The following is a 25,186-nucleotide window of genomic DNA, read 5'->3' as shown; positions in this document are numbered from 1 at the left end:
TCGATTTTAGTCATCTTTCTGAGTATTTTGCAAAATATATGCACCAATTTTTCACAAGAAAGAAATATATATATATATATATATATATACTGTTTGCTAGATCGTCAAATTACATCTTCTTGTATATCCATAAAGAAGCCATACAGTGGGGGGAATGGGATCCGGGAGCAGGGCAATTAGACATGTAGGGAATGGAATTCCAAGGCGACGCAAACCATTATATAATTTGTCTCGTTCTCGGTCGAAATTTGGACATTGTAAAAAAAGATGTCCGACATCTTGATTAATTTCTCCACATGTGCAGGCTTGTTTTGTTGTAATATGTAATCGTGCTAAATGTTTATTAGTGGGAACATGACCTGTATGTAGACATATTATAAAAATAATAACTGAACTTGGAAGATTATATGAGTAGTACCAAGGTTTATTTTGTGAATGTTCTTCAAACCATTTATATATATTGCCCGCGGATTGAAATTGTTCTATACACCACTGTTTCCATTTATCTTGAAGTTTATATTTATTATTTTCCTGTAGTTTACGGTTATTACAAGCATAAGAAAACAGTTTTTTCTTTGTGACGTTTCAGGAGAACACACGCTCCTTTCATCAGACATTTATTTTCATTTTGACTAAAGATACAGTTATAACAATGGTTACTAATTTTTTAAACAAAAATAATCCCTTATATAATGGATGTTGTCAATGTTACATTATTGTAATATAGCAACTTAACTGTGAAAAGAAGCAGTCTGTTTTATTTTTATTTCAGATTATTATTATAAAACAGACTGCTTCTTTTCACAGTTAAGTTGCTATCCCAAATATCATCAGGTAATTCAAATTCATCATTGTTTTCACAAAGTCTCTTGATGTTTTCTGTTACATGAAATTTTAAAGATGTTGGCTTACTCCATTTGTGTAAAAGAAAACTCCGTACTGGATCTATGTTACCATTTTCATTATTTAATTTATTCCAGTGTTCTTCTGCAATGAACGAAGCTTCCCAGACATTCAACTCTGTGTTTCCCGTTAATCTTTTTAATCAAATGCTTCTCGTCGATGATATGAGTTGACAAACCTGTTCTTGGGTTTAGATTTATAATGTCCAAATCGTGTTCGTGCCATCTGTTTTCTTATGCTTGTAATAACCGTAAATTACAGGAAAATAATTCTACAATGCAAGCAATGCGTACATACAAGAAAAACTATTCAAGTTTATATTTAACTCTTGGGAGTAGGTCCATGTATGGAAGCCTCGCAAGTGCGGTAGATTCCGATGATAGCATTTACGTGCACATGTTCATTTCCCATATTTATTTGGTGAGCCTTTACATAACTAAACTGAACGTTGATATTTCTTCCGTTAGCATACTGCGTTTCTTGGATTATAAGGATGATAAATAAAGGATCTTTACAAACCTGAGGATGTGAGGAACTCAGCGCCATTAATATGCTTAAAGCATCTGTTATGATAAGAATTTTTGTGTAATTATTATGGATAGCGTATGTGAGAGCTTTATATATTGCGTAAATTTCTGCAGTGAACATAGAAGTATCAGGTGGGGTAACAGTTTGTTATATCGGTGACACATTAAAATAGGATATTTTGTGTTTCGCATGGTTCCTACTTACTAATTGTGTATTGCGGAACATAGTTCAAGGTGCCATTATGCTTTTTACACGAAAACAAACACACTTTTTCACATACAGAGTGATTTTTTTTAAATTCCATTCTTCGCTTCTGTAACACACAATATGGCGGGCACATTTTGATTCACGTGGTTATTCAGTGTTTCCAACCTTCTTCACCGAAAAATACCTACTGTCGTGTTCATCACGTGAAAATTTTACATTATGCACAGGTAGCTGATGGATAGCCCCATGAACCATTTCCAATAAGGTTAGGTTAGGCAAGCATAGTGAAAAAAAAAATGGTTGGAAACACTGACAGGGGCTTACGTCATCAAACATACGCAGCATGCAGTTCACGTAGCGAAAGCAATGTCAATTGTGTGTCGGTGAGATATTTCTCTTGAAAAATACATGATTTCCCGGTCCACGATATATTCCAAGATGAAAGAAAATACCTCGACGAACGTTGGAAAGTTTGGAGAAACTCATTTCCGTAAGTAGTTTCTTCTGTAAAAATATAGAAATGTGTCTCCGATATAACGAACTGTTACCTCAGGTGGTAAACGGAATTGTTTGTTTATATTTCAATGTGGAATGAAATATGCACAACCCTCACCTAGTCGATCTTTGGATCCATTTGTATACCTAGTCTTACCATAAAGACTGTCACAAAGTTTGAAGTAAATTGACACAAAATGCTGAGAGATATTGTAATATCCTAATAACATTACTGAAATGGATGCATGACAGATCAAAATCACAAATCATTATTCAAAATGGCCACGCTTAGCACGCACACATTCCGTAAGTCTTTATGGCCACGCATCATTTGAATTATGCAACACATCGACTGGAAAATGAGCAACTGCCTTCAGAAGAGACCAACCACTTTTACCTTTCAATATTGGGATGTCTCTTCTTGCAAGCCATCTCCTGAAGCTTGGACTGCAATTTGTACTCCAAAGGGTATAGGTCCGGACTTGCAGAAGGCCAATCTGAAGTGGAAATTAAGTCTGGTACATTTGCCTCCAGCCGCTGCTGTGTTGTTTGGGCCCCATATGTTGGGGCTGAATCCTGCTGGAAGCTCCAGTTCTGACCATGGAAAAGAGTGTTGTTGACATTTTTGACTAGTCTCTCAAGCACTGTGTGCTGGTACACTTTGGCTGATGTTTTTACCCCTTTTTCACAGAAATGGAGCGTGCCCTCATAGCAAATGTTCCAGACTTCATTTCCACTTCAGATTGGCCTTCTGCAAGTCCGGACCTATACCCTTTGGACTACAAATTGTGGTCCAAGCTTCAGGAGATGGCTTGCAAGAAGAGAGATCCCAATATTGAAAGGTAAAAGTGGTTGGTCTCTTCTGAAGGCAGTTGCTCATTTTCCAGTCGATGTGTTGTGTAATTCAATTGATGCGTGTCCACAAATACTTACGTAATGTGTGCATGCTAAGTGTGGCCATTTTGAATATTGATTTGTGATTTTGATTTGTCATGCATCCATTTCAGTAATGTTATTAGGATATTAAAATATCTCTTAGCATTTTGTGTCAATTTACTTAAAACTTTGTGACAGTATTTATGGTAAGACTAGGTATATGATTAGGTGTGTTGGCCATTTCTCTTTATACATGATATGCCTTCGAAGATCCCTGAAATAGATGTTGCATCGAGTATGTAAGGGCATGTCTAGTTGATAAATTAAAGGATGTTGGAAGATGAAAGACTTTGCACAGGTTTCCGGGTCTATGTATTGGCAATATGCAAAATAAAAGAAAGTATGTTTAGGATCTATAACTTTGGCTTCTGTCCATTGTTTTTGTATTTCGAACAATTTATTGAATGAATTCGTATGATTTTCACAAGTTTTGAGCAGAAATTTTATTGTTAATTGGATCCGTGTATGTGTCAAACTAGTTTCTTTACTTTCCATATATACACTGACATTAGGACAGGACTGCACGAGACCTAAGCAGGCCCTCAAAGCTTTTCTCTGTAGTATGTCTATTTTGTCTAAAAGGCGTACTTTTGCACCCCCGTAACTAAAGGCTGCATACTCAAAGTTTGATCAAAAACTATTCCTGTAAAATAGAAGTAAGATTTTGGTGTGCCCACCCCATTTAATTGTTGTCATACTACGAAGTATATTTATTATTTTACGGCCTTTATTGATTAAATGCGTAATGTGTGTATTCCATGTGAATCGCCTGTCAAAATTCATACCTAAATATTTATGTGTTTCTATTACTGGGATATTAGAAATATGTGATATATTGTTGGGATAACACACCTAATCATGAACATCACGCCGACCTTCTGCGAAGGCACGGCACCATTTCGCACATTTTGACGATTCATTACGTTCCCGTACACAGTCAGAATTTCTCGGTGGATCTCGGATGGACGCTTTCCTTGTGCCTGCAAAAAACCTGATCACGGCACGCACTTCTCACTTGGTGTGTTTCGGTATCGCTGCTGCCATTTCCAACGCATGTTCCTCGCACAAGACTCAGCACAGCACTGACGACTCACTCCCAATCCTCGTCGTATGGATCACGGTTACTGCCAGTGTTGCCAACTTTGGTATATATTTTTCCCCTAACGTGCAAATGTGTTTGTATCTTTACTTTCTGGACAAGCCTCCTATATTGATCTATGGTGGAACACATTTTGCCATTTGACATTTTCCACCATTCGACTCACCCTGTGGGTTTTCATGTGATGGCATATAATATTTTTGGAATTTGTTCTGAGTTTTGAAGGTATTAACGTGTTGCAATGTTGGAGGCTCATTGAAACTATGAAATAGACTTTGGACACACATCTGAAAGCTGATGACCAAACCATCATTCCCTCCCCCTAAAAAATGTTCTCTGTGGATGTTGTTTGAAATTAAGATTCCAAATAAACTGTTCCTCGACTCCCTTTTACCATTTGAGATTTTTGGGGTACCCCTCTAGCAAGGAACCCCAGGTATTTGACTTGTTCCAGGCATTTCACGAGTTTGAGTTTATAGTTTATGCAATTTATAATCTTTCAAAATTGTTGCAAAGTAGCAAACTCACCTTCTATGTAGCTCCCATTATATTATTTATTTGCCTGTGCCTGTCCACTAGATTCATCGGTAATGGCAAGTTGTTAGATAGTTTATGTGATATTATTATTTCAGAGGTTTTTTAAAAGCTGTGTGGTGATTTCCTTTTTTTTCACTTCAGGTTTGGGGGACCGTTATGAATGGAGAACTTTGAGTGATGGCTTAGAAGTAGCTTCTGGTTATAAGAAACCATTGATGTTGATTATTCACAAGTCATGGTGTGGAGCATGTAAAGGTATGGAATATTTTATCTAAATTCAATATTTTCAATGCTAAATTTTTTCAGCCTTCAACCAGTGGTGGAGTAATGTAGAGAATATGGTAAAAATTTACTATCCTTCGGACACCTCTAATTTTTTCGTTTTGTCAATTTTTGACATTCGTACTTACGTATCTGCATCGTGGAACATTCCTGAAGGCGTAGAACATCTAGATATTGCAAAATAAGCGAAAATAAGGCGTTAGTTTTCGGAATGGAAACTGTCGATTTTCGCGATTTTTTTTTGTTTCACAACCGAATATATATATTCCTGATACTACCATGACACCAAATTTTAACTATGTTTGCCTAACCTAACTGAACTAACCTAGCCACGTGCCAATGGTTCGCAATTATTTCCAATTTCTAGATCCTGATACTAACACGACCCCAAATTTTAACTATGTTTGCCTAACCTAACCGAACTAACCTAACCACGCACCAATGGTTCATGGGGCTAACAAAACACAATCACGACGCGTCATGTTACAGTCACGACGCGTGATGGTGTACGAAGGTGTACGCGCCAAACGCTATTCTCCGTCGGAGAATTAATTTTAAACGAACAACATGAATTTCAGCTATGAAACATTCCCACATCACACAAAACGTCTTCCTGATGTTCGACAATGCTACAGGAACTTATTACGATAAGTAGTTTCTTCTGTAAAAATAAATAAATGTGTCCGAAGGATAGTAAACTAGTACCGAGAATATAACTTTCTAATAACTTTGAATGTAAACTTCAGCTTCATTCAAACAATATTGTGTTTATATTGTATTTCATTTCTGATAGACCTTTACTTACTTTTGACTTGTAGGAATTTATCTATCAAAATATGTTATCATGCATTACCTAGCCTACCCTAACCTAAATCTAACATAACTCCAGATTCCATTGGCATCAAATTTTGAAAATAGTGTATGTTTGACAATTTTTTGAAAGAAAAAATAAAAGACCCATTTGAGAAAATGGGTACCAAAGTTTTCTTTACACACTTTCAATTGTTTTTACCCAGACAGGTATGCAGTACCTCGTGTGGAAGCCCTTCAATACCTTTCCAACACGATCTGAATCACTTCTATAGGTGCTCTGATTCCTGAATATTGAAATTTAAAGTAACAAGATGTTGAAAAATATTGTAAAAATACCACATTTTTAACCCCTGTAATATCAGAAATACAAAAGACCTGGATCTACAACTTTGCATATTTTCCTACCTCGGGTGGCTCTTTTAGTATGCCAAATTTCAAATTAATCAAAATATGTGAGGTGATGGATTGGTTGATTTCACATGGAAATATGAAATGCTTTACACAACTGCACCATTGTTATGAACTATTTCATTCTCACGATGCGTACAGTTCATCCTTTATGATGTTAACATTTTGCATGTATGGTAACTGAACTCAATTGAATGTGTACTCGTTACTCACTACCGTGAGAGCTGCTGTGGTCTACAGCCGGCAAGGAATAACCTGGCAGTGACTTCACTCCCTGCTAAGTCAGCGTTGCCAACTACTATGAAAGGAACCATGGCATGAGTAAGAGTACGAGCAGTAAAGATCGCGCTGCAAACTACCAATCTTCAATTTAATGTTAGCACTGCTAGATGTTTATTTATTTTAATTATTTCATGTAATTCGGCTTTCAGCAAACCTTCTGCTTGCGGAATATTGTGAGATGACAGCCACAACTTCATTTGGTCCTTCCTGCTGTTTGTTGGGATTTTTTCCAGTAACTTGTGGTACGGAGCATTGTCACAGACAATAACAGAGTTTGGGGGCAGATTGGGAAGAAGCTGTTCTTCGAACCACAACATAAAGTTGTTAGTGTTCATCTCCCCATGATAGTCCCCAGAAGTTGTTTTTGAAAGGAACACTAACTTCGCCCCCTTCACTACCGGCATGCACAATAATGAACCTGGGACCCTTTCCTGTTGGCACTTTTAACCCCCCCCCCCCCGAATCTTTGGAATCCAGCTAAACTTTGGGGACAGTGTGGTGTGTGTGTTCACGAAACTTTCAAGGAGTAGCTTCCTTCTGCTTACGCTATGCTTTTTAAATCTGAACCCTAATTTTCTTATACTCATACGCAATGACCAACGCGAACCCTTAAAATTAATATTTTCTTGCAGTTCCTTCATTCATCAGTTTATGTATGGTAACAACAATGCCTTTCGTGTATAAATCATGGATTGTTCGGCGCACAACTGCTTCATCAAAATAATCCAGATTTGTGACATGTTGCTGGGCGTTCGGTCGCTTTTTGCCCGCCGTTGAAAAGGGTTTCCCGCTTGCACTCGCAACACTTTTGTCTTTCTCCTTCAAAATTCTCCACACAGATCTTTCACTGACACCTGTCGCCACGGACATTCTGTGAACAGCTGTGGTTTTGTTTTCATCACAATCAAAGTACTTAGACACATTGAAAACTATTTCTCTTGCATCGTTGTGCAAGGGCTTACCTTTCTTTACGCCACTGCTCATTGTACAACAATGACAAAACCAGCATAAAAAAACCTCTCTAACAAAGAAACAAAGTAGCCTGCAATTCCTCGCTCGTAGCTGCGGTTTGGTAGACTAATGTAGCAGTATGGGGTTTGCATGCCTGCATCACCCCTCTCGGAATGATTTCAATTGCTTTGCACGTCACCTTGTTGTCCGCTCTAGCGAATGAGCCTTCGCTTCTGGATGGAGAGGTGCAGGTGGGATGTGACGTTACTGCCAAGTTATTCCGTCTGAGCTGTAGTTGGTAGGGCATCTGACTGCCATGTGGGAGGCTCAGGTTTGATTCCCAGGGTGGTGATGTAAGGTCGGAATTTTTTCAACCTTGTCCCCTTGCATAAAGCAGCTCTTGAGCTCACCCAGCCTCAAATCAGTGGATACTTGGGGGCAACCCTGAGGGGTAAAGGTGGCCAGAGCAGGGTGCTGATCACATCACCTCCAAAATAGCAGAGATCGAGCATGTGTGGTGTCCTACCCTCACATCCTTTAAATGTCCCTTCATGGCACAGTGCTATATACACAGGGAACTTTGCCTTACTTGCTACAAATAGCATTTGTATAACTTGACAAGTTTAAAAACAAGACGCTGCAAATAGCTGTTGCGCATCTCGCACAACATTTCCCCCCCTCCATTCTCCGCAGCGACGTTGGTTCGCAGTGTTTCAACCTGGAGGGAGCTGAATGGTTCGAGGATTTTCAACGAAATTTGTATTCGCTTTTTCCTGGGCTGTTTTCTACCTGTCGGAGTACAGAAATTCAGCTCTCACCTTTCACCAATGACTCTTTTCCTTCTTTTAAAACTTGGCCTCCCTGATGGCGCAGTGGTAACGTCGTCACCTTGTAACCAAGGGATCCCAGGTTCGATTCCCGGTGGAAGCACATAGTGGTTCGGATCCCACTTTTAACTGTAGGTCCAGTCCCGATTAGCCTTACTGTGCATAAAATGGACTTTAAAGAACAAATCAATCCAATCCAATTCTTTTAAAACTTGAGAAACCATCCATTTAGATACTCCCGTGGTGGCGCTTGTGGACTCGACAACATTATACTTATGTTTATATAACTCCTTCTGATTTCGCAAATATGTTGCAACATTGTAAATAATTTATCTGGCCTGTCCTCTAAAGGGCTTTCCAGAGCAGATTGTGGATTTCGTTGGACCCAGCATGTTTTGATTTTTTCATTTCAAAAATATGCAGCCAAGAGTAAAGAGCAAGAACATTTCAGTGCTTTCAAGAAAGAACACAGGCAAGCGTGTTATCAGATTGCCTTCTCGTAGTGATTGTTGTACGATAAACAAAAGAACCCCCACCCCACTCAGCTTTTTTTTTTTAAAAAAAAAAAAAAACACCACTGCTGGATGTCGCATTCAGAAAATGAAGTCATTCGTCCAGAAGTTTCTCTTCATTATAAACCTTAACGCGCATGCGTAATACTACAGTTTACGATCCGTGCAGCGCATGCATTTTCAAAGACCGTATTCAATCAAATGAACCACTGATAAACTGATATGAGCCGGCACCGTAAATCCAAACAGTAAAAATAGTTTGTCATATTTGTTTTAGCTTAATTTTGCTGAGTTGGCACCACTCGTAGTCTCAAGGCCAAACCAGTACGTAGAAGAGTGCTGGGGATGATGATGTAATAGGAAGTGCTCCGCAGCGATCTGCGCATATCGGGACTTAACTTGTCAAGCTATAATAACCCATACTAACCCATACTTTCTCTGTGGATAATTTATTTTTCAGAAGGTTATCACCAGGGCTAGGATTTTGATGATGTGTCATCTTTTTTTCCTCATGTAGTATATTGCTCTTGAGTATTGAAATCCTGAAGATCCTCTGGTTATAAAAATGCTAATTTTATTCTGCATTTTTTGGTCATTTTTCGCATTTTACATCTTTTTCTGGTCTTTTTTTGTGTAAATGCAAAAAAAAAGTAATGTAATTGTATTATGTTTCATTCATTCATTTTTATCCAGGAATTGACATATCGCAATGATGTTGGTAACAATGAAACCAAGAATTCTATCGCCACGTGATTGTAGGTACAAAAACATGCCACTCGACATTACCTAACTAACTAACTAACTCTCTAGCCTTCTTAAACCTGAAGGTTCATGGCTGCAGCAACACAGGCCTTCCATCTGTCCCTATCTTGTGCAAGATCTATATACTCTTTTCCATCCCTACCGATTTCCCTTAGGTCCATCTCGACGTTGTCCCTCCATCTTCGTCTTGGCCTTCCTACTGGTCTCTTACCATCAGGTTTCCCAACAAGAATCCTGTAAACTCCTCTTTCCTCTCCCATTCGTGCCACATGGCCTGCCCACCTAAGTCTTCTTGATTTAATTATTCTAATAATGTCTGGACATGAATACAAATTATGTAGTTCTAAATTATGTAACCTTCTCCACTCACCTGTCTCCTCATCCCTTTTAGGTCCAAATATTTTCCTAAGGATCCTATTTTCAAATACTCTCAATTTATGTTCCTCTTTCAATGTAAGGGACCAAGTTTCACACCCATATAATACTACAGGCAAAATTACTGTTTTGTATATTTTAACTTTTAGTTTCTTAGATATTAAACGAGAAGACAAAAGTTTATGAAGAGAGAAGTAACATTCATTTCCTGAATTAAGCCTACTTTTTATTTCCTCTTTAATATAATTTTCATTTGTTAATATTACTCCTAAGTATTTGAATTTGGAAACTGTTTCAAACGAGTTGTTACCAATAATTAGATTTTGATTATTATCTAACACTTGGTTTCGGCCTGTAAGCATATATTTAGTTTTCTCTTTGTTAACTTCCAAACCTATCTCTTTAGCAGTTTTGAAAAATATTTTAGCATTATTCTTAATTGTATTCACATCATCCCCCAGTAAGTCTACATCATCTGCATATGCTAACAACTGAGTCACACCATTTAATTTTAGTCCTTCTTTAGTTTCTTTTACCTTCCTAACAGCATATTCTAAGGCAAAATTAAAGAGCAATGGAGATAATGCATCTCCTTGTTTTAACCCATCATGAATTGTAAATTTGTCAGACATATTAATACCCACACGAATTTTACTTTCTGTTTCACTGGTGCATACTTTTATCATACTAACAAGCTTCTTAGGTATTCCAAACTCTACTAATATATTATATAATTTATCTCTTTTGACCGAATCATATGCTTTTTTGAAATCAACGAATAGCTGATGGACATTTTGATTATATTCCCACTTTTTTTCGAGTGTCTGTCTGATGTGAAAAATTTGATCTGTAGTTGATCTGTTGCGTTTAAATCCACATTGATAATCACCTATAATTTCATTAGCATATGGGGTTAGTCTTGTTAAAAGAATGTTAGATAATATTTTATATGTTGTTGAGAGTAGAGAAATTCCACGGTAATTATTGCAGTTCATTTTATCACCTTTTTTAAACACAGGAACAATTATGGATTCTTTCCACTGTTGAGGGATTTCTTCTTTATTCCATATTAAACAAATTAATTTATGAATTTGACATATTAATGAATTTCCACCATATTTAATTAACTCAGCTGGTATTAAATCAATGCCAGGTGCTTTGTTATTCTTTAGCCTTTTAATAGCATCTTTAACTTCAGTCAAGTTAGGTTCTGGAACTAAAGGTTCTGCTGTGTGGACTTCATTTACTTCTGATTTATCTCCTACATGGACATTTAAAAGGTCATTAAAGTAGTTCTTCCATCTATTTAGAATATCGCTTGGGTCAGCTAGAAAATCACCGTCTTTATCTTTTATCAAGTTTACTTTAGGTTGCCACCCCTTTCTAAACTCATTTACACCTTTATATAAATCTCTGATAATTTTATTTTTGCTGTTTGTTTCAATTTCGTTAATTTTGCTTTTCAAGTAATCTCGTTTTTTACTTCTAAACGTGTGGTTAACTTCTCGCTTTATTCTATTATAATTGTTTAGATTTGTATCATCAGAGTTATTTAACCACCCAAGTCTAGCCTGATTTCTTATTTCTATTAGATTATGACATTCATTATCAAACCATGGCTTACTTTTTCTCGGTTTATGGTATCCTATACTTTCTTTAGCTGCTGATTCTATTGCATTATGTATGTGCTCCCAATTCTTATTTACGTCTGTTTCATTTATATTTTCATCATCATTTAAATCCTGCAAAACATCAAATCTATTTGACAGTTTAATTTGGTAATCTTTCTTAATTCTTTCATCAGTAAACTTTCCTGTATCAAATTTTAGAACTTTTAGATTTTGTTGCTTATGATTTATCACTGAGAGTCTTTCTCTTAATTTAGCAATTACTAAATAATGGTCACTGGCACAGTCAGCACCTCTATGTGTACGAACGTCAATTATACTAGTATGCCTTCTCTTATCAATGAGAATATGATCTATCTGATTATGAGTTTTACCATCTGGAGAAGACCAGGTATATTTATGGATATCTTTATGTTTAAAAGTGGTACTTTTCACAATTAAATTCTTTGAGGTTGCAAAAGTAATCAATCTTATACCATTATCATTACTTAATTCATGAAGACTTTCTTTACCAATTGTGGGTTTAAATGTCTCTTCTTTGCCAATCTGTGCATTACAGTCACCTAACAGAATTTTCATATCATAGTGAGAAAATTTATCAAAGACCTGTTCTAACTCTGTATAAAAATCATCTTTAGTATTATCATCTTTATCTTCCGTTGGTGCATGTATGTTTATTAAAATAATTTTACACCACCTACCCTGTAAAACTGCATATGATATCCTATCATTAATAAATTCTACTGTTTTAAGAGCCGAGATAATTCTATTATTTATGAAAAAGCCTGTTCCAAAATTATGATTTTCAGTACCACCATAGAAAAAAGTATAATTTTTAGTTTTACAATAGTAGTGTAATTGGATTGTTTCAAAGTCATACTTAGTAGGTATTGTTTTTTTTTATTAATTGAATATTATTTTTTGACATATTTTGACAATTTTTTGTCGATGTTTTAGCGTTTGACGATTTTTCAGTGCAATTTTCACCGCATCTCATTTTTTTCCCACTCATACTTGGTAGGTATGCATTTGTAGCTTTTTTTTATCAATTGAAAATTAGTTTTTGACATATTTTGACAAATTTTTGTCGATGTTTTAGCGTTTAGCGATGTTTTTGTAAAATTTCCTATTTTTTTTTTCCCACTCGTACTTGGTACGAATGCCACGATCTTACGTGATATAACTTAACCTATTTATTTTTTTTGTGCTAAACTACACGAGAGCCTCTACGTGCTTTGACCTATTTTAGAGTAGAACCATAAAGACAGAGCTGCAACCGAAAGTGAGGCTCGAAGTGAGGCTTGGTGAGGCTGGACTTAATAGTTTGCTCTTGTAAGACATAAGCCTTATTTTCTCGCAGTGTTGCCAACATTTTACTCGAAATAAAATCACCAAGGTTTTTTTTCTTGGTCTAACCTATGTTATTGAACTGCGTCGTCGCGTCCAAACCTGCATGACTTCCGAACACTATTGGTTTTATTTATATTTTTTCTTACGTATAGGTGTATATGATGAATCCCCAAACAGATTTTTCCTAAGTCTTACTGTTTCCAAGATAACCCCACTTCCGGTTGCTATTTTGGATTTCTGAACATAGGTTCTATTTATATTTTTTCTCACGTATAGGTGTACTTGATGAATCTGCAAACAGATTTTTCCTAAGTCTTACAGTTTCTAAGATAACCCTACTTCCGGTCGCCATTTTGGATTTCCGAACATAGGTTCTATTCATATTTTACTTACATATAGGCGTACGTGACGAATCCGCAAACAGATTTTTTCTAAGTCTTACCGTTTCTAAGATAACCCCACTTCCGGTCGCCATTTTGGATTTCCAAGCATAGGTTTTTTTCATATTTTATTTACATATAGGCGTACATGACGAATCCGCAAACAGATTTTTCCTAAGTCTCACTGTTTCCAAGATAACTAGTAGTCCAATTAAGCCGGTTCTGGAACCGAAAATGGGGCTCGGTGGGGCTCGCCAAACCTCAAAAACTTATTTTCTCTCTACGTTCCGCGCCTTATTTATTGTGCTGACGATGTTTCACAGCGTAGAAAACAGCACCAAAACATCAAAAACTCACTCTGATTATTTGGAGCTCACCAAAACCTCAAAAACTTATTTTTATTAATTGAGGTTCACCAAACCTCAAAAACTCTTATTTTTTCTCCATGTTCAGCGCCTTATTTATTGCGCTGACACAACGTGATGAGTAAATAATGCAGTTTCTTATTCTTGAAGGATGAATGCACCTTATCGTAATTTTCCAAGCCCCGGTCAAATGTTTGTATATCGTGATTTTTGTAAACCTCTCTCTCGGGAACGATGTGCCACACACACGCGCGTGCACGCCTATATTGTGACGCAAACAAACAAACAAATAATATTTTTTTTAAGATTTCTGGCCCCTAACCCCACTTCCGGTCGCTATTTTGGATTTCCGAGCATAGGTTCTATTCATATTTTACTTACATATAGGCGTACGTGATGAATCAGCAAACAGATTTGTCCTAAGTCTTACCGTTTCTAAGATAACCCTACTTCCGGTTGCTATTTTGGATTTCCGAACATAGGTTCTATTCATATTTTTTCTCACATATAGGTGTACGTGATGAATCACCAAACAGATTCTTCCTAAGTCTTACTGTTTCCAAGATAATCCTACTTCTGGTTGCTATTTTGGATTTCCGAGCATAGGTTCTATTCATATTTTTTCTCACATGTAGGCGTACGTGATGAATCCGCAAACAGATTTTTCCTAAGTTATGAATTGGAGGGTTCTATGGCAACCTATATTAATTCTCGTAAGAGAACAGAAAACACAAAAAAAAACAAAAAAAAAGAATACTGTGGTCACTACAACAAATAGTCTTCTTCAACCCCTATCTAACAAACCAAAAAAATCATCATCCTAACTAGAACCATGTAACTAACATTGTGATGACTCATATTAAGTACCTCTTAATTGTATTACTTATAAGGGTATACTTATAAGCATATATACTCTATAAAAGTATATGAAACAGGTGGTTTCAATACGGTCCGCGCTTTTATTATATAAGACGGCATATACTGCAGATCAGTCAGTCTCGTGAGAGCAGCCGAAGAGTACGGACGTTCTGTTGCAGTGCTTCTTGGTTTTTGTAAAAATAATAGGTATTTAATTTTCTTTGAAGCCACATACCATCTATTATTTCAAGTTCAAAGGTGTTTCACGTGGTTTTTCATAGTAATTTCGACCAGATTGAATTTTGACGTGATCGTGCATTTTCTATTTCACCTCAAGAAATTCTATATAAATAACATACCTGAAAATTGTATCGCTATATACTAGACTTTTTGATTTCTGTGATTTTCGAAAAAGCAATGGCATCCACCACCAGTTTCAATCGTAAAAATGATAAAACTGAATGTGTTACTTGTGGGAAGCTAATCTCAAGGAACAATTTATCGGTACACAGGGCAAGATGTGGCGAAACAGGTTCGAGAATTAATTGTTTGTTACCTTCTAAGCCTTGTGCTCGATGCGGAAAAATGATTAGCATTGCAAATTTAAGTAAACACCTCAAAATTTGCAAACCATTGACCGGACAAGCATCGAAAAGAAAAATCGATAATGCAGATACGGAAGCTTCTACTTCCAAGCAAATTAAATTATCCAATGAAGGCAAACCAATTAGATCTGCATTTAACGACCAACTCCAGGATTTTTCAATTAAGTCAGAACCAGGCCGTGACATCCTTAGTTTCTTGGACGAAACGAAAACACCTGTACTAAATATTTTGAAAGATAAACTTGAAAACAACTCTATAAAAGTATATGTTGTTCTGTTTTCCGAATACGAGAAAGTCGATGGCACAACGAGTATTTTTTATCATTGTACAAAAAATCAGACTCTTCATTTTGCTGACGTTGAAAATTTGGACAACTTCTATTATAAAGTTTCCAACGAGCTGGTTAAGAAACACGACGATTTCGAGGCTAAAGGGTCGGGATGGTCTCTGTGTGGAAGTCCTCACACGTTAACTGTTTACGTGAATCGATTCTCGCCTCTTCGAGCTTCCAGCTACGTTTCTCTTCCACCGAACATTCAACACAAGAGGGCTGTGTTAAATATACAGAACAGCGATAACAAGTGTTTTCTCTGGTGTGTGTTGGCTGCACTGCATCCTGTTTATTGCAAAAATAATCCAGAACGGATTTATCATTACAAGCAATACGAGTCCGAATTTGAAAGTGTAATGTCTGACATCGAATACCCGGTGACATTGTCGGATATAACAAAGTTCGAAAATCGTACAGGAAAACGCATCGCTATTAATGTGAGTAGAGTATTTTTGTGACTCCCACCCCAACTTTGATTTCTTGACCAAACGACTACAAAAAGTTGAAAAACTCACTTTCTCTTCCTGTTTCGCGCCTCATTTAGTGCGCTGACGACGTTTCACGGGGGCAAAAAGGCAGTGATGAGTGAAAGATGAGCTCTCGTTCTCTCATCCTCCTCATCTTTCTCATCTTTCTCGTTGTTCTCTCATTCTCTTTTTATTCTCCTCTCATCCTCTTATATTTTTTTTTATTCTCTCATTTTTTTATTCTCTTATTTTCTTATTTTTTGAAAGATGAGTGCATCTTATCGTAATTTTTTAAGTCTGGGACCAAATGTTTATATATCGTGACCTACGTAAACCTCTCCTCTCATTCTCTCATTCTCTCATTCTCTTATTTTTTGAAAGATGAGTGCACTTTATCGTAATTTTCCAAGTTTGGGACCAAATGTTTATATATTGTGACCTACGTAAACCTCTTCTCTCATCCTCTTATTCTCTCAATCTCTCAATCTCTCAATCTCTCATTCTCTCTACCTTTAGAATATTGTCGTCAACATTTTAGAGAGATGAAGTTGGAGTGCTGGAATCAACGGGGCCAAATGTTTATATATTGTGACCTACGTAAACCTCTTCTCTCATCCTCTTATTCTCTCAATCTCTCAATCTCTCATTCTCTCATTCTCTCTACCTTTAGAATATTGTCGTCAACATTTTAGAGAGATGAAGTTGGAGTGCTGGAATCAACGGGGCCAAATGTTTATATATTGTGACCTACGTAAACCTCTTCTCTCATCCTCTTATTCTCTCAATCTCTCAATCTCTCAATCTCTCATTCTCTCATTCTCTCTACCTTTAGAATATTGTCGTCAACATTAGAGATGAAGTTGGAGTGCTGGAATCAACGGGGCCAAATGTTTATATATATCGTGATCTTCGTAAACCTCTTCTCTCGGGGAGGGAACGATGTACACACACACACACACACACACACACACACACACACACACACACACACACACACACACACACACACACACACACACACACACACACACACACACACACACACACACACACGCGCGCGCGTATGGCTCTTATTATTTTCCGTATTGTAACACAAGCAAACAAACAAACAAAATAATAATTGTTGTTTTTTAGAATACCTGGCCCCTAACCCGCCAGGGTGCGTGGTGGCGGCGAAATTATTACAAGTTTAGATTTGTACTGCGAATATTGTCAAAAATTTAATCAATGTTGTTTATTCTCGATGCTAGAATCTTACATAGATTATTCTCTAAAACGAAAATCGATAATCCTATGCCAAACCCCCAAGCTATTCAGACAATTTCTAATGTTCACGTGGATAGCGACGCTCGGTAGAATTTTTTCCTGTCCCCTGTGGAGCAATTGTGTTTTGTTGCCCAATGTAATATTTTCATCACGAACTAAACTATCCACAGCAACCCCTCCCCAAACCCATTCATCTTGCATCCTCTTTCGCCCGAAGAGATTCTATTTTTTTTCAGCTTTCCCACGGTTCTGAATGAAGAATTTATCACATCCCCGATAACAATAGAATCAGAGGGGGATGTGGCGGAAGCAAACACAACAGCATCTTTCGCTTTTTGAGTTTTATACTGGGAATTGTTTGTTTCACACACCACACCCTGACGGGACGCGGAATAGAGGCCGAGGGGAAATAATCGACAATACATACATGGGTGGAACTATCAACGCCCTGTTTATTGTTATTTGTCCCCTACAGGATATTGTGCACATTACAAAAATCTTTTGTTGAAAAAAATATAACATGAGTAAATCAGCCAACAAGGGTTTTTATTTGCTAGAATATTAACTATAGCTCTCATTGTGTTTTCACCAAAGAGAGTCGCGTGGAGTAGGAAGGAGAGAAGGAGAAAAAAAGAGGAGTTCCTATATAACGTACCAGTTTCTTCTTTTGTACATTATTATCATAGTGAACGTCAATCGTGGCAGTTCAGTATTCTTAATTGTTTGTCTGGCAGTATACATATATATCACCGTGGAAGTTTTAGTGAGCTACAAGTTTTTTATTTTGAAGTTTCTCTATCTCTCTTGAAAGGTGAACGTCAATCGTGGCAGTTCAGTATTCTTAATTGTTTGTCTGGCAGTATACATATATATCACCGTGGAAGTTTTAGTGAGCTACAAGTTTTTATTTTGAAGTTTCTCTCCATCTCTGTTGAAAGGTAAGTTTTTATTTTCATGATATATTAATATTTTTGTTTTGCGTCTGACACACACATATTCAGAGGAGTCATAAAAAATTGACACACACTTACATGTCGTATATTTTTAACCTCCTACAACAGTGCACACACACACACATACATACATACATACTGTTCGCGTCTAATATATATATGTGGAAGGAAAAAATATCTAGCATTTTTTCAACTTTTTTCCTTCTGTTTCAGTGCGCTTTCCACTACCATCACCACAACCCCCCCCAAAAAATTTCTCTGTATATATATATATATAAATAACAGAGAAAAAATGGAATCGCAACCAGGTCCCTCCGGTCTTGTGGCATGTCGCAACTGTGGAAAGTTGATTTCTAAACCTAATATTGCTAGGCATTTGAAAAAATGTCGTCGACCGGATCATGATGTCCTAGACTCGCCGGCAAAGAAATCTCGCATTGATGAGCATGAGGAGGGTGCTTTGAATAAAAGTGCACGCATCATGACTTATAAATCTGGAAGCGATGAAAAGTGTGACTCGAGCATCTTCCTCAACAATGTGAAATCTCTGGTAGTCGATAAATTACGTGTTTGCCTCGTCAATGTTGCAATTAAAATTCATCTCGTCTTGACTCTGCTGTATGAGAAAGTTGTCTCGTCCGAGTCAAGCACTTTCAGCTTTTACGTAGGGTGTGAGAGCTTACACGATGACAATAACGAGGATCTTGACGAGATAGTGACACGACTATTTGAGCACTTGACACAAAAACAAGAAGAGTTTGAAGGTAGAGGAAGTGGATGGAGTCTTTGCGGTCGCAGCCACATGTTAGAACTTCGAGTCTGCAATTTCAAACCATTACGCAGCGCTCAAAAAAAAAACAAAAAAAACAAAAAAAAGCAAAATGCAGTATTGAACATACAAAGTAATGATCAGAAGAGTTTCTTATGGTCTGTCATCGCTGCATTACACCCAGCAAATAATAATAACCCCCAACGTCTGTCCAATTACAGAGGATACGAGGGAAGATACGAGAATATGATGAGAGGAATTTCCTATCCTGTGCCCTTGAATAAGATCAATCAATTTGAAAAAAACTATAGAGAGGAAAAAGGAAAAGATATCGATATTTCTGTGTTTGGGGTTGACGATTGCGACAACATTCGTGTGTTAAGACCTGCGAGAAGCCAGAATAATGTAATTCGACTCTTGCTTGTAGATGGCCGTTACAGTTTGATACGGAATTTCTCAGGATTAGTAGGAAGACAGATCAGCAAGAATCGCGATAAGATCGAAATTTGCGATCGGTGTTTGAGAATTTTTCGCGGGGGTAAGAAGATGAGAGAACAGCACAAGTGTTTTGGCTCTGTGAATGCAGAACCCGAAGATGTCATGCCGGAACCCGGAACCAAGATGAAATTTCAGAAACACCAGGCTCTTCTCCACCATCCCGTCGTTCTTTATGCCGACTTTGAAAGCTTCCAAGTTCCCATGACGTCTTGCGACCCTGATCCCTCTACCTCAAGCACGACCCAAATTTTTCACCACGAGCCTTGCAGTTTCTCCATCTACGGAGAAAAATTGAATGATGTCATCTTGTATTGCGGACCCGATGCGGCAAAACATTTTGTTGAGAAGATAGCGGAATGCGCGAGAGAACTTGCACCCAGCCTGAAAGGCTCTTACGTTTCTCCACCTCCTCTCACAACAGAACAACAACAGAGACATGACGCGGCGACAAGATGCGAGGAGTGTAACCAGGCTTTCACCGCCGAAAATTACAAGGTCGTCCACCATAACCACCAGAATGGATTATTTCTAAGCACCATCTGTAATTCGTGCAATCTTAAAATTAAGGAGTCGCATTTTGTTGCCGTGTTTCTGCACTACACGGAGAAGTACGACACACATCTCTTCGTCAAAGAGCTCCACAACATAACTTCTCGAATCAGCATCATCCCGAGAACGAGCGAGAAATATATTGTGGTGAGAGTGTGGATCCCTCTCCAAGAAGGAGGAAGTGTGGAAGTGCGAATCCTGGACTCTTACAATTTCCTGTCCTCCAGCCTCGCAAGCCTTGCATCTCAACTTGGCGACGAAGATCTTGTGGCCACCAAGCAAAAATGTTTTTCGGGGAGAGATGAGAATTTGAATCTGTTGCGTCGCAAGGGTGTCTACCCCTACGAGTACGTCAACAATTTCGACAAATTTGACGAGACGGAACTTCCACCCCGGGGGGTATTTTATTCTTCTCTCACGGAGGACGTCTGTTCCGAAGAGGACTACGAACACGCTCGTAGTGTGTGGACGGCATTCAATTGCCAAACTTTTCGCGATTATCACGATCTTTATCTGAAATTGGACGTGACACTTCTGATGGATATTTTCGAATCGTTTCGTAAGAGATGCATCGCGATATACAAGTTGGATCCTGCGTATTTCTTCACCACGCCGGGATTGACTTGGGAATCGATGATGAAATACACCAACGTGGAACTGGGCCTCATCGCAGAGAAGGAACAGTATGCTTTCATGGAGAGTGCGATACGGGGTGGCATCGTCCAATGTCCCCGACGCCATGCTCAAGCAAACAATCCTCATACGCCTGGTTACGATGCATCGAAGCCCAACACCTATATTGTCTACTGGGATGTCAACAACCTGTACGGCCACTCCATGTCCCAGTGTCTTCCCATCAGCGACTACGGGTGGATGACCGAAGAGGAACTCTCCTGCGAAGATTTTCTCAACTGGAGCGAAGATAATGAATGGGGCTGTTTCTTGGAAGTGGATCTCGATTATCCCGAAACGCTTCACGAGAAACATCACGGATTGGCCCTGGCCCCCACCAAGGAGAAGCCACCTGGAGGATCGGAGCCAAAACTCATACTAAGCATGGAGAACAAGCGGAATTACGTTCTGCACTACCGACTCCTCCAATTTTACATAAGTCACGGCTTGCAGTTGAAGAAAGTTCATAGAGGATTGAAGTTCCGACAGAGCAAGTGGCTCGAACCGTACATAGCCGAGAACACGCGCCGCAGAGCGCAATCAACATCGCCTGCAGACAAGGATCTGTACAAACTGTTCAATAACGCCATCTACGGCAAGACGATGGAGAACGTGCGTAATTACATCGACGCAACGTTGGTCACGGACGAAAAGAAATTTGAGAAGATCGTCGCGTCACCCTACTTCAAAAACTTCACTATTTTCGACGAGAATCTAGTATTTGTTGAGAGGAACAAGAAGCAAGTGATGCTCAACAAGCCGATTGCCATAGGTGCCACCGTCCTTGAACTATCAAAATTGCACATGTACCAATCGTACTACGATCAGTTTCAACCTTTTTATGGAGATAACATCCAAATATGTTACATTGACACGGATAGCTTCATTTTTCTAATCCAAACACCAAGCCTCGAACATGATCTGACTAAGATGAAGCATCTGTTTGATTTTAGCAACTTACCATCAGGCCATCACTTACATTCGGCAGAAAACAAAATGACGATTGGAAAGTTCAAAGATGAAGCGGCTGGTAATTACAGCAGGGAATTTGCGGGGCTTCGTGCCAAAATGTACTGTGTAAAGATTACAGAAGAAAAAGAGATCAAGAAGGCGAAGGGGGTAGGAAAAATAAGTACCAGCAAATTTAGCATCCAAGACTACAAAGAATGCCTTTTTCATGGTAAAAGGCAGCTTAGCACCGATTATCGCATTGCAAGTAAATTGCATGATTTGTACACGACGCGCGTAACCAAGGTCGCATTGGATGGCAGAGACAACAAGTTACGCGTTCTCGATTGTCAAATCCACACGCGAGAGTGGGGGCACTACAATAAAAGCGATAAATGTGACGTGTGTTAACCGTAACCCCATAGTCATGAAGTCCGCTGTGTTTTTTGAAGAAGAATGGCAGACGGAGGAAAAGAATAAAAAAGGGAGCCCTCGGGCGATGAAAAATAAGAGTTGAATTTAATGAGCCTCGGTTTGAGCGGGCTTAACAACATAATAACAGGTTGCAACTTTTCATCGCCCGAGGGCTCCCTCTTTCATTCTCTTCCTGCGTATGTTTTGAAGAATAGCAAAAAAGCACGATGTGTTAAATAACTAACAAGAACAATGAATCTCTTTGGTTTTCGCAAACAAAGCAACATGGACACTGCAGCACCAAATTTCAATAACCTCTTACCTTCCGTGTTATCTAAACTCAACGCTTTGTTAATCATTCACCTCAACAGCATTTGGACGGAAATAAATAACGATGTGGGCAAGATGTTTTATGTTTTTAATAACAATTTACATTTCTATGAAATTCCGATCGACGGGAAACTTCAAATCACCGTGAATCCGGAGAACGCAGGCGAAATCAAAATTTCTACCGGCAAGAACATTTTTCGAATCAAGCACGACAAGATACTTTCTAACATGTCGTACGATGTGTCTGCAGGAGATTATCTTTACGTGGAACTCCTAGGAGATTACGACAAACTTATTCCTCTCTTCGTAGAATTACGAATCGTCTATCCTATTATAAATAACCGTTAACCAAAATGCCTAACGACATTTTCGGCAACACTAAGCGTGTAGACCATGCAGAAGAGATTCTCATGCTGGACGTTCGAGTTAAGAAGTTGAGGACCGATTTGATCGCTTTGCAGGAGGCCTTAAACAAAAGTTTAGAGTCTGAGATCGCTACGCTCCAAACGCAATGTCTCGATCCCATTCTGAAAATCGATTCCGAACTGAAAACACTGATAAAAAATTATGTTGACGTACCTTCTTACGACAACATTCAAAATATACAGTTGAGCATGGATTCGCTTCAAAATGATTTGGCCAAATTACAGCAATTTCAATCGAAAAATGAAGATTTGGAAAAATTGAAACTCGAAATCGAAGAGCGAACTTCCGCAATAGAAAAGAATTTCTCTGAACTTCAAACCGTCGTGAACGATATTGATATAGAACGCTTGCAGGTTGTTGTTTCTAAATTACAAGAAGAATTCACTGGCACGTTGGAAGAAATCAAATCCAAGTTGCAGACTTTGGAAGATACAATGACGAACCTACCATCGTCGGACGAACTGCAGGTCATCGGTAAAAGCGTCGCGAACATAAAAATTCAACTGGAGGCTTATCAAGATTTCGAACACATTCAAACCACCATCGCTACGCTTCAGGCGTCCTTGGAATTGATCAACGAAGAAATTAAAAATATTCACGCTGAAGCGAGAGCGTTGACGAGCATTCAAGACACGTTGAGCACGGTTCAGCAGAAGATCGAATATTTAGAAAATTTGAACGTCGAAACGAATCTCGCTCATTTTCATCACGTACTGGACAACATACAGGGTGACTTGGAATCGTTACGAACGAGCGTGCCTTCAAGTGAAGATTTGGAAAAATTGAAAACGGCGGTGACGGCACTATCCGATTCGAACGACATCAAAAGTTCATTGAGCGATCTCGAGAGTAAAGTGGCCAATCTCCCCACCTCCAAAGAATTACACGCTTTGAAAAGGAACATATCACGTATGCTGAAACGACTGGAAACGGAAACAGCGAACGTGGAACAGATTCGAGACGAACTTGCTTCGCTGGTGTCGACGCTGCCCACTTCGCAGAGCGTCGCCGACCTTCACACGCAGTTTACAGAGATGCGAATCATCGTGAACGATCTTACCGAGAAGAGCTCGAAATTGAATCAAATCGAGAACCTTCAGAACATTGTCGTCAACATCAGAGATCAAGTTGGAGTGCTGGAATCAAGGCAGGAATCGACGCTGGCCTCTTTCGGTGCCAAGTTGCAAGAACTCAACGAAAGCTACAAGCAGTTGAACGTGGAAGTGAAAATCAAACCCTCATTTTCTACCGTAACGGATACCATAGTCGAGCATTTGGTGCCCGTACAAAACACACTGGGTCAGCTTCACAGCAACCTCGTTAGCATCGATACTAAATTCGCTAAACTGCATTCTCTGCAAGCCATCGAAATCAACAGCGTTCCCAATCAACAGAGAATCTCCACCTTCGTCGAAGGTAACAAACTGTACATGCTACATCCTTATCATCCGTACTACAAGTTTCTCCTCGATGGCACGATTCAGATAAACGAATTTTCGTACTGGTCTCACGGCAGAAAAGCTAGCGTTCCCACCATGACTTTGATATCGAATCGTGGTGTCCAGAAAGCAGGAAACATTCCTCTGGCGCGTTGGAACGAAACGCGCAACATATATGAAATACACGAAGACGAAGATCTTACTGTTTTCGACGTGAGTGCCGGCGATAAGCTGATCATTCAAAACACGAGCGAAGTGCCACCCTCTTTGAATCCTATCACGCTTGTGCTTCTTTTGAAACGTAATCTCTAAACAAAAAATGTCTAGGCAAGCCATCGTCCAAGAATTGCATAGACCTGCACGCCGCAACTACGAACGTTTGGCTGTGGTAACCAAGGGAATCGACGACCTCTGGGAAAGCGACCTCGTCGAAATGAGTAGCGGCAAGTTAAAAAACATGCATAAATTGAACAATGGCAACAAGTACCTCCTCACTGTCATAGACACATTTTCGAAATTCGCATGGGCTCTACCTTTGAAGGCGAAAACAGGAACGTGCGTCACGGAAGCATTCAAGACAATTTTTCGCGAAAGCGGCGGCAGACGACCTCGGTTTCTGCACACCGACAAAGGGAAGGAATTTTACAATGCCGTATTCCAAAAGTTTATTCGGAAACACAACGTTCATCATTACTCGACCTTCAGTGACGTCAAGGCCAGCATTGTGGAAAGATTCAATCGCACTCTGAAATCGCGCATGTGGTCACGTTTCACGCTTCAGGGAAGCTACAAGTGGGTCATCATTCTTCCGGAACTTGTTAACGACTATAATCACACACGGCACGCAACGATAGGCATGAAGCCAGCTGACGTTACCAGGTCTGACGAACAACGTTTAATTTCTAGCGTTTACTGTCCAAAGTACACGCCCACGACAAAAAAAGCTAAATACAAAATTGGAGAACAGGTGAGGGTCAGTAAATTGAAGCGAACGTTTGACAGGGGTTTCACACGAAACTG

The 25,186-nt window shown here is 38.8% G+C and overlaps 1 protein-coding gene across 1 annotated transcript in view; it reads left to right on the top strand.

Annotated features, from left to right (window-relative positions):
• LOC145996030 (thioredoxin domain-containing protein 12-like) overlaps positions 1-25,186 on the top strand; it is a 49,907-nt gene that overhangs the window by 3,435 nt on the left and 21,286 nt on the right. The window contains exon 2 of the mRNA XM_083132217.1: positions 4,847-4,960. Coding sequence (XP_082988343.1) covers positions 4,847-4,960 — 114 coding nt within the window. The remainder of the gene's footprint in view (positions 1-4,846; positions 4,961-25,186) is intronic.

This window comes from Lepisma saccharinum, chromosome 1 (assembly GCF_977018435.1).
Source record: "Lepisma saccharinum chromosome 1, izLepSacc3.1, whole genome shotgun sequence".
Taxonomy (NCBI): Eukaryota; Metazoa; Arthropoda; class Insecta; order Zygentoma; family Lepismatidae; genus Lepisma; species Lepisma saccharinum.
The sequence above is the reverse complement of the archived record's forward strand: the minus strand, read 5'-3'. Positions and strand labels throughout refer to the sequence as shown.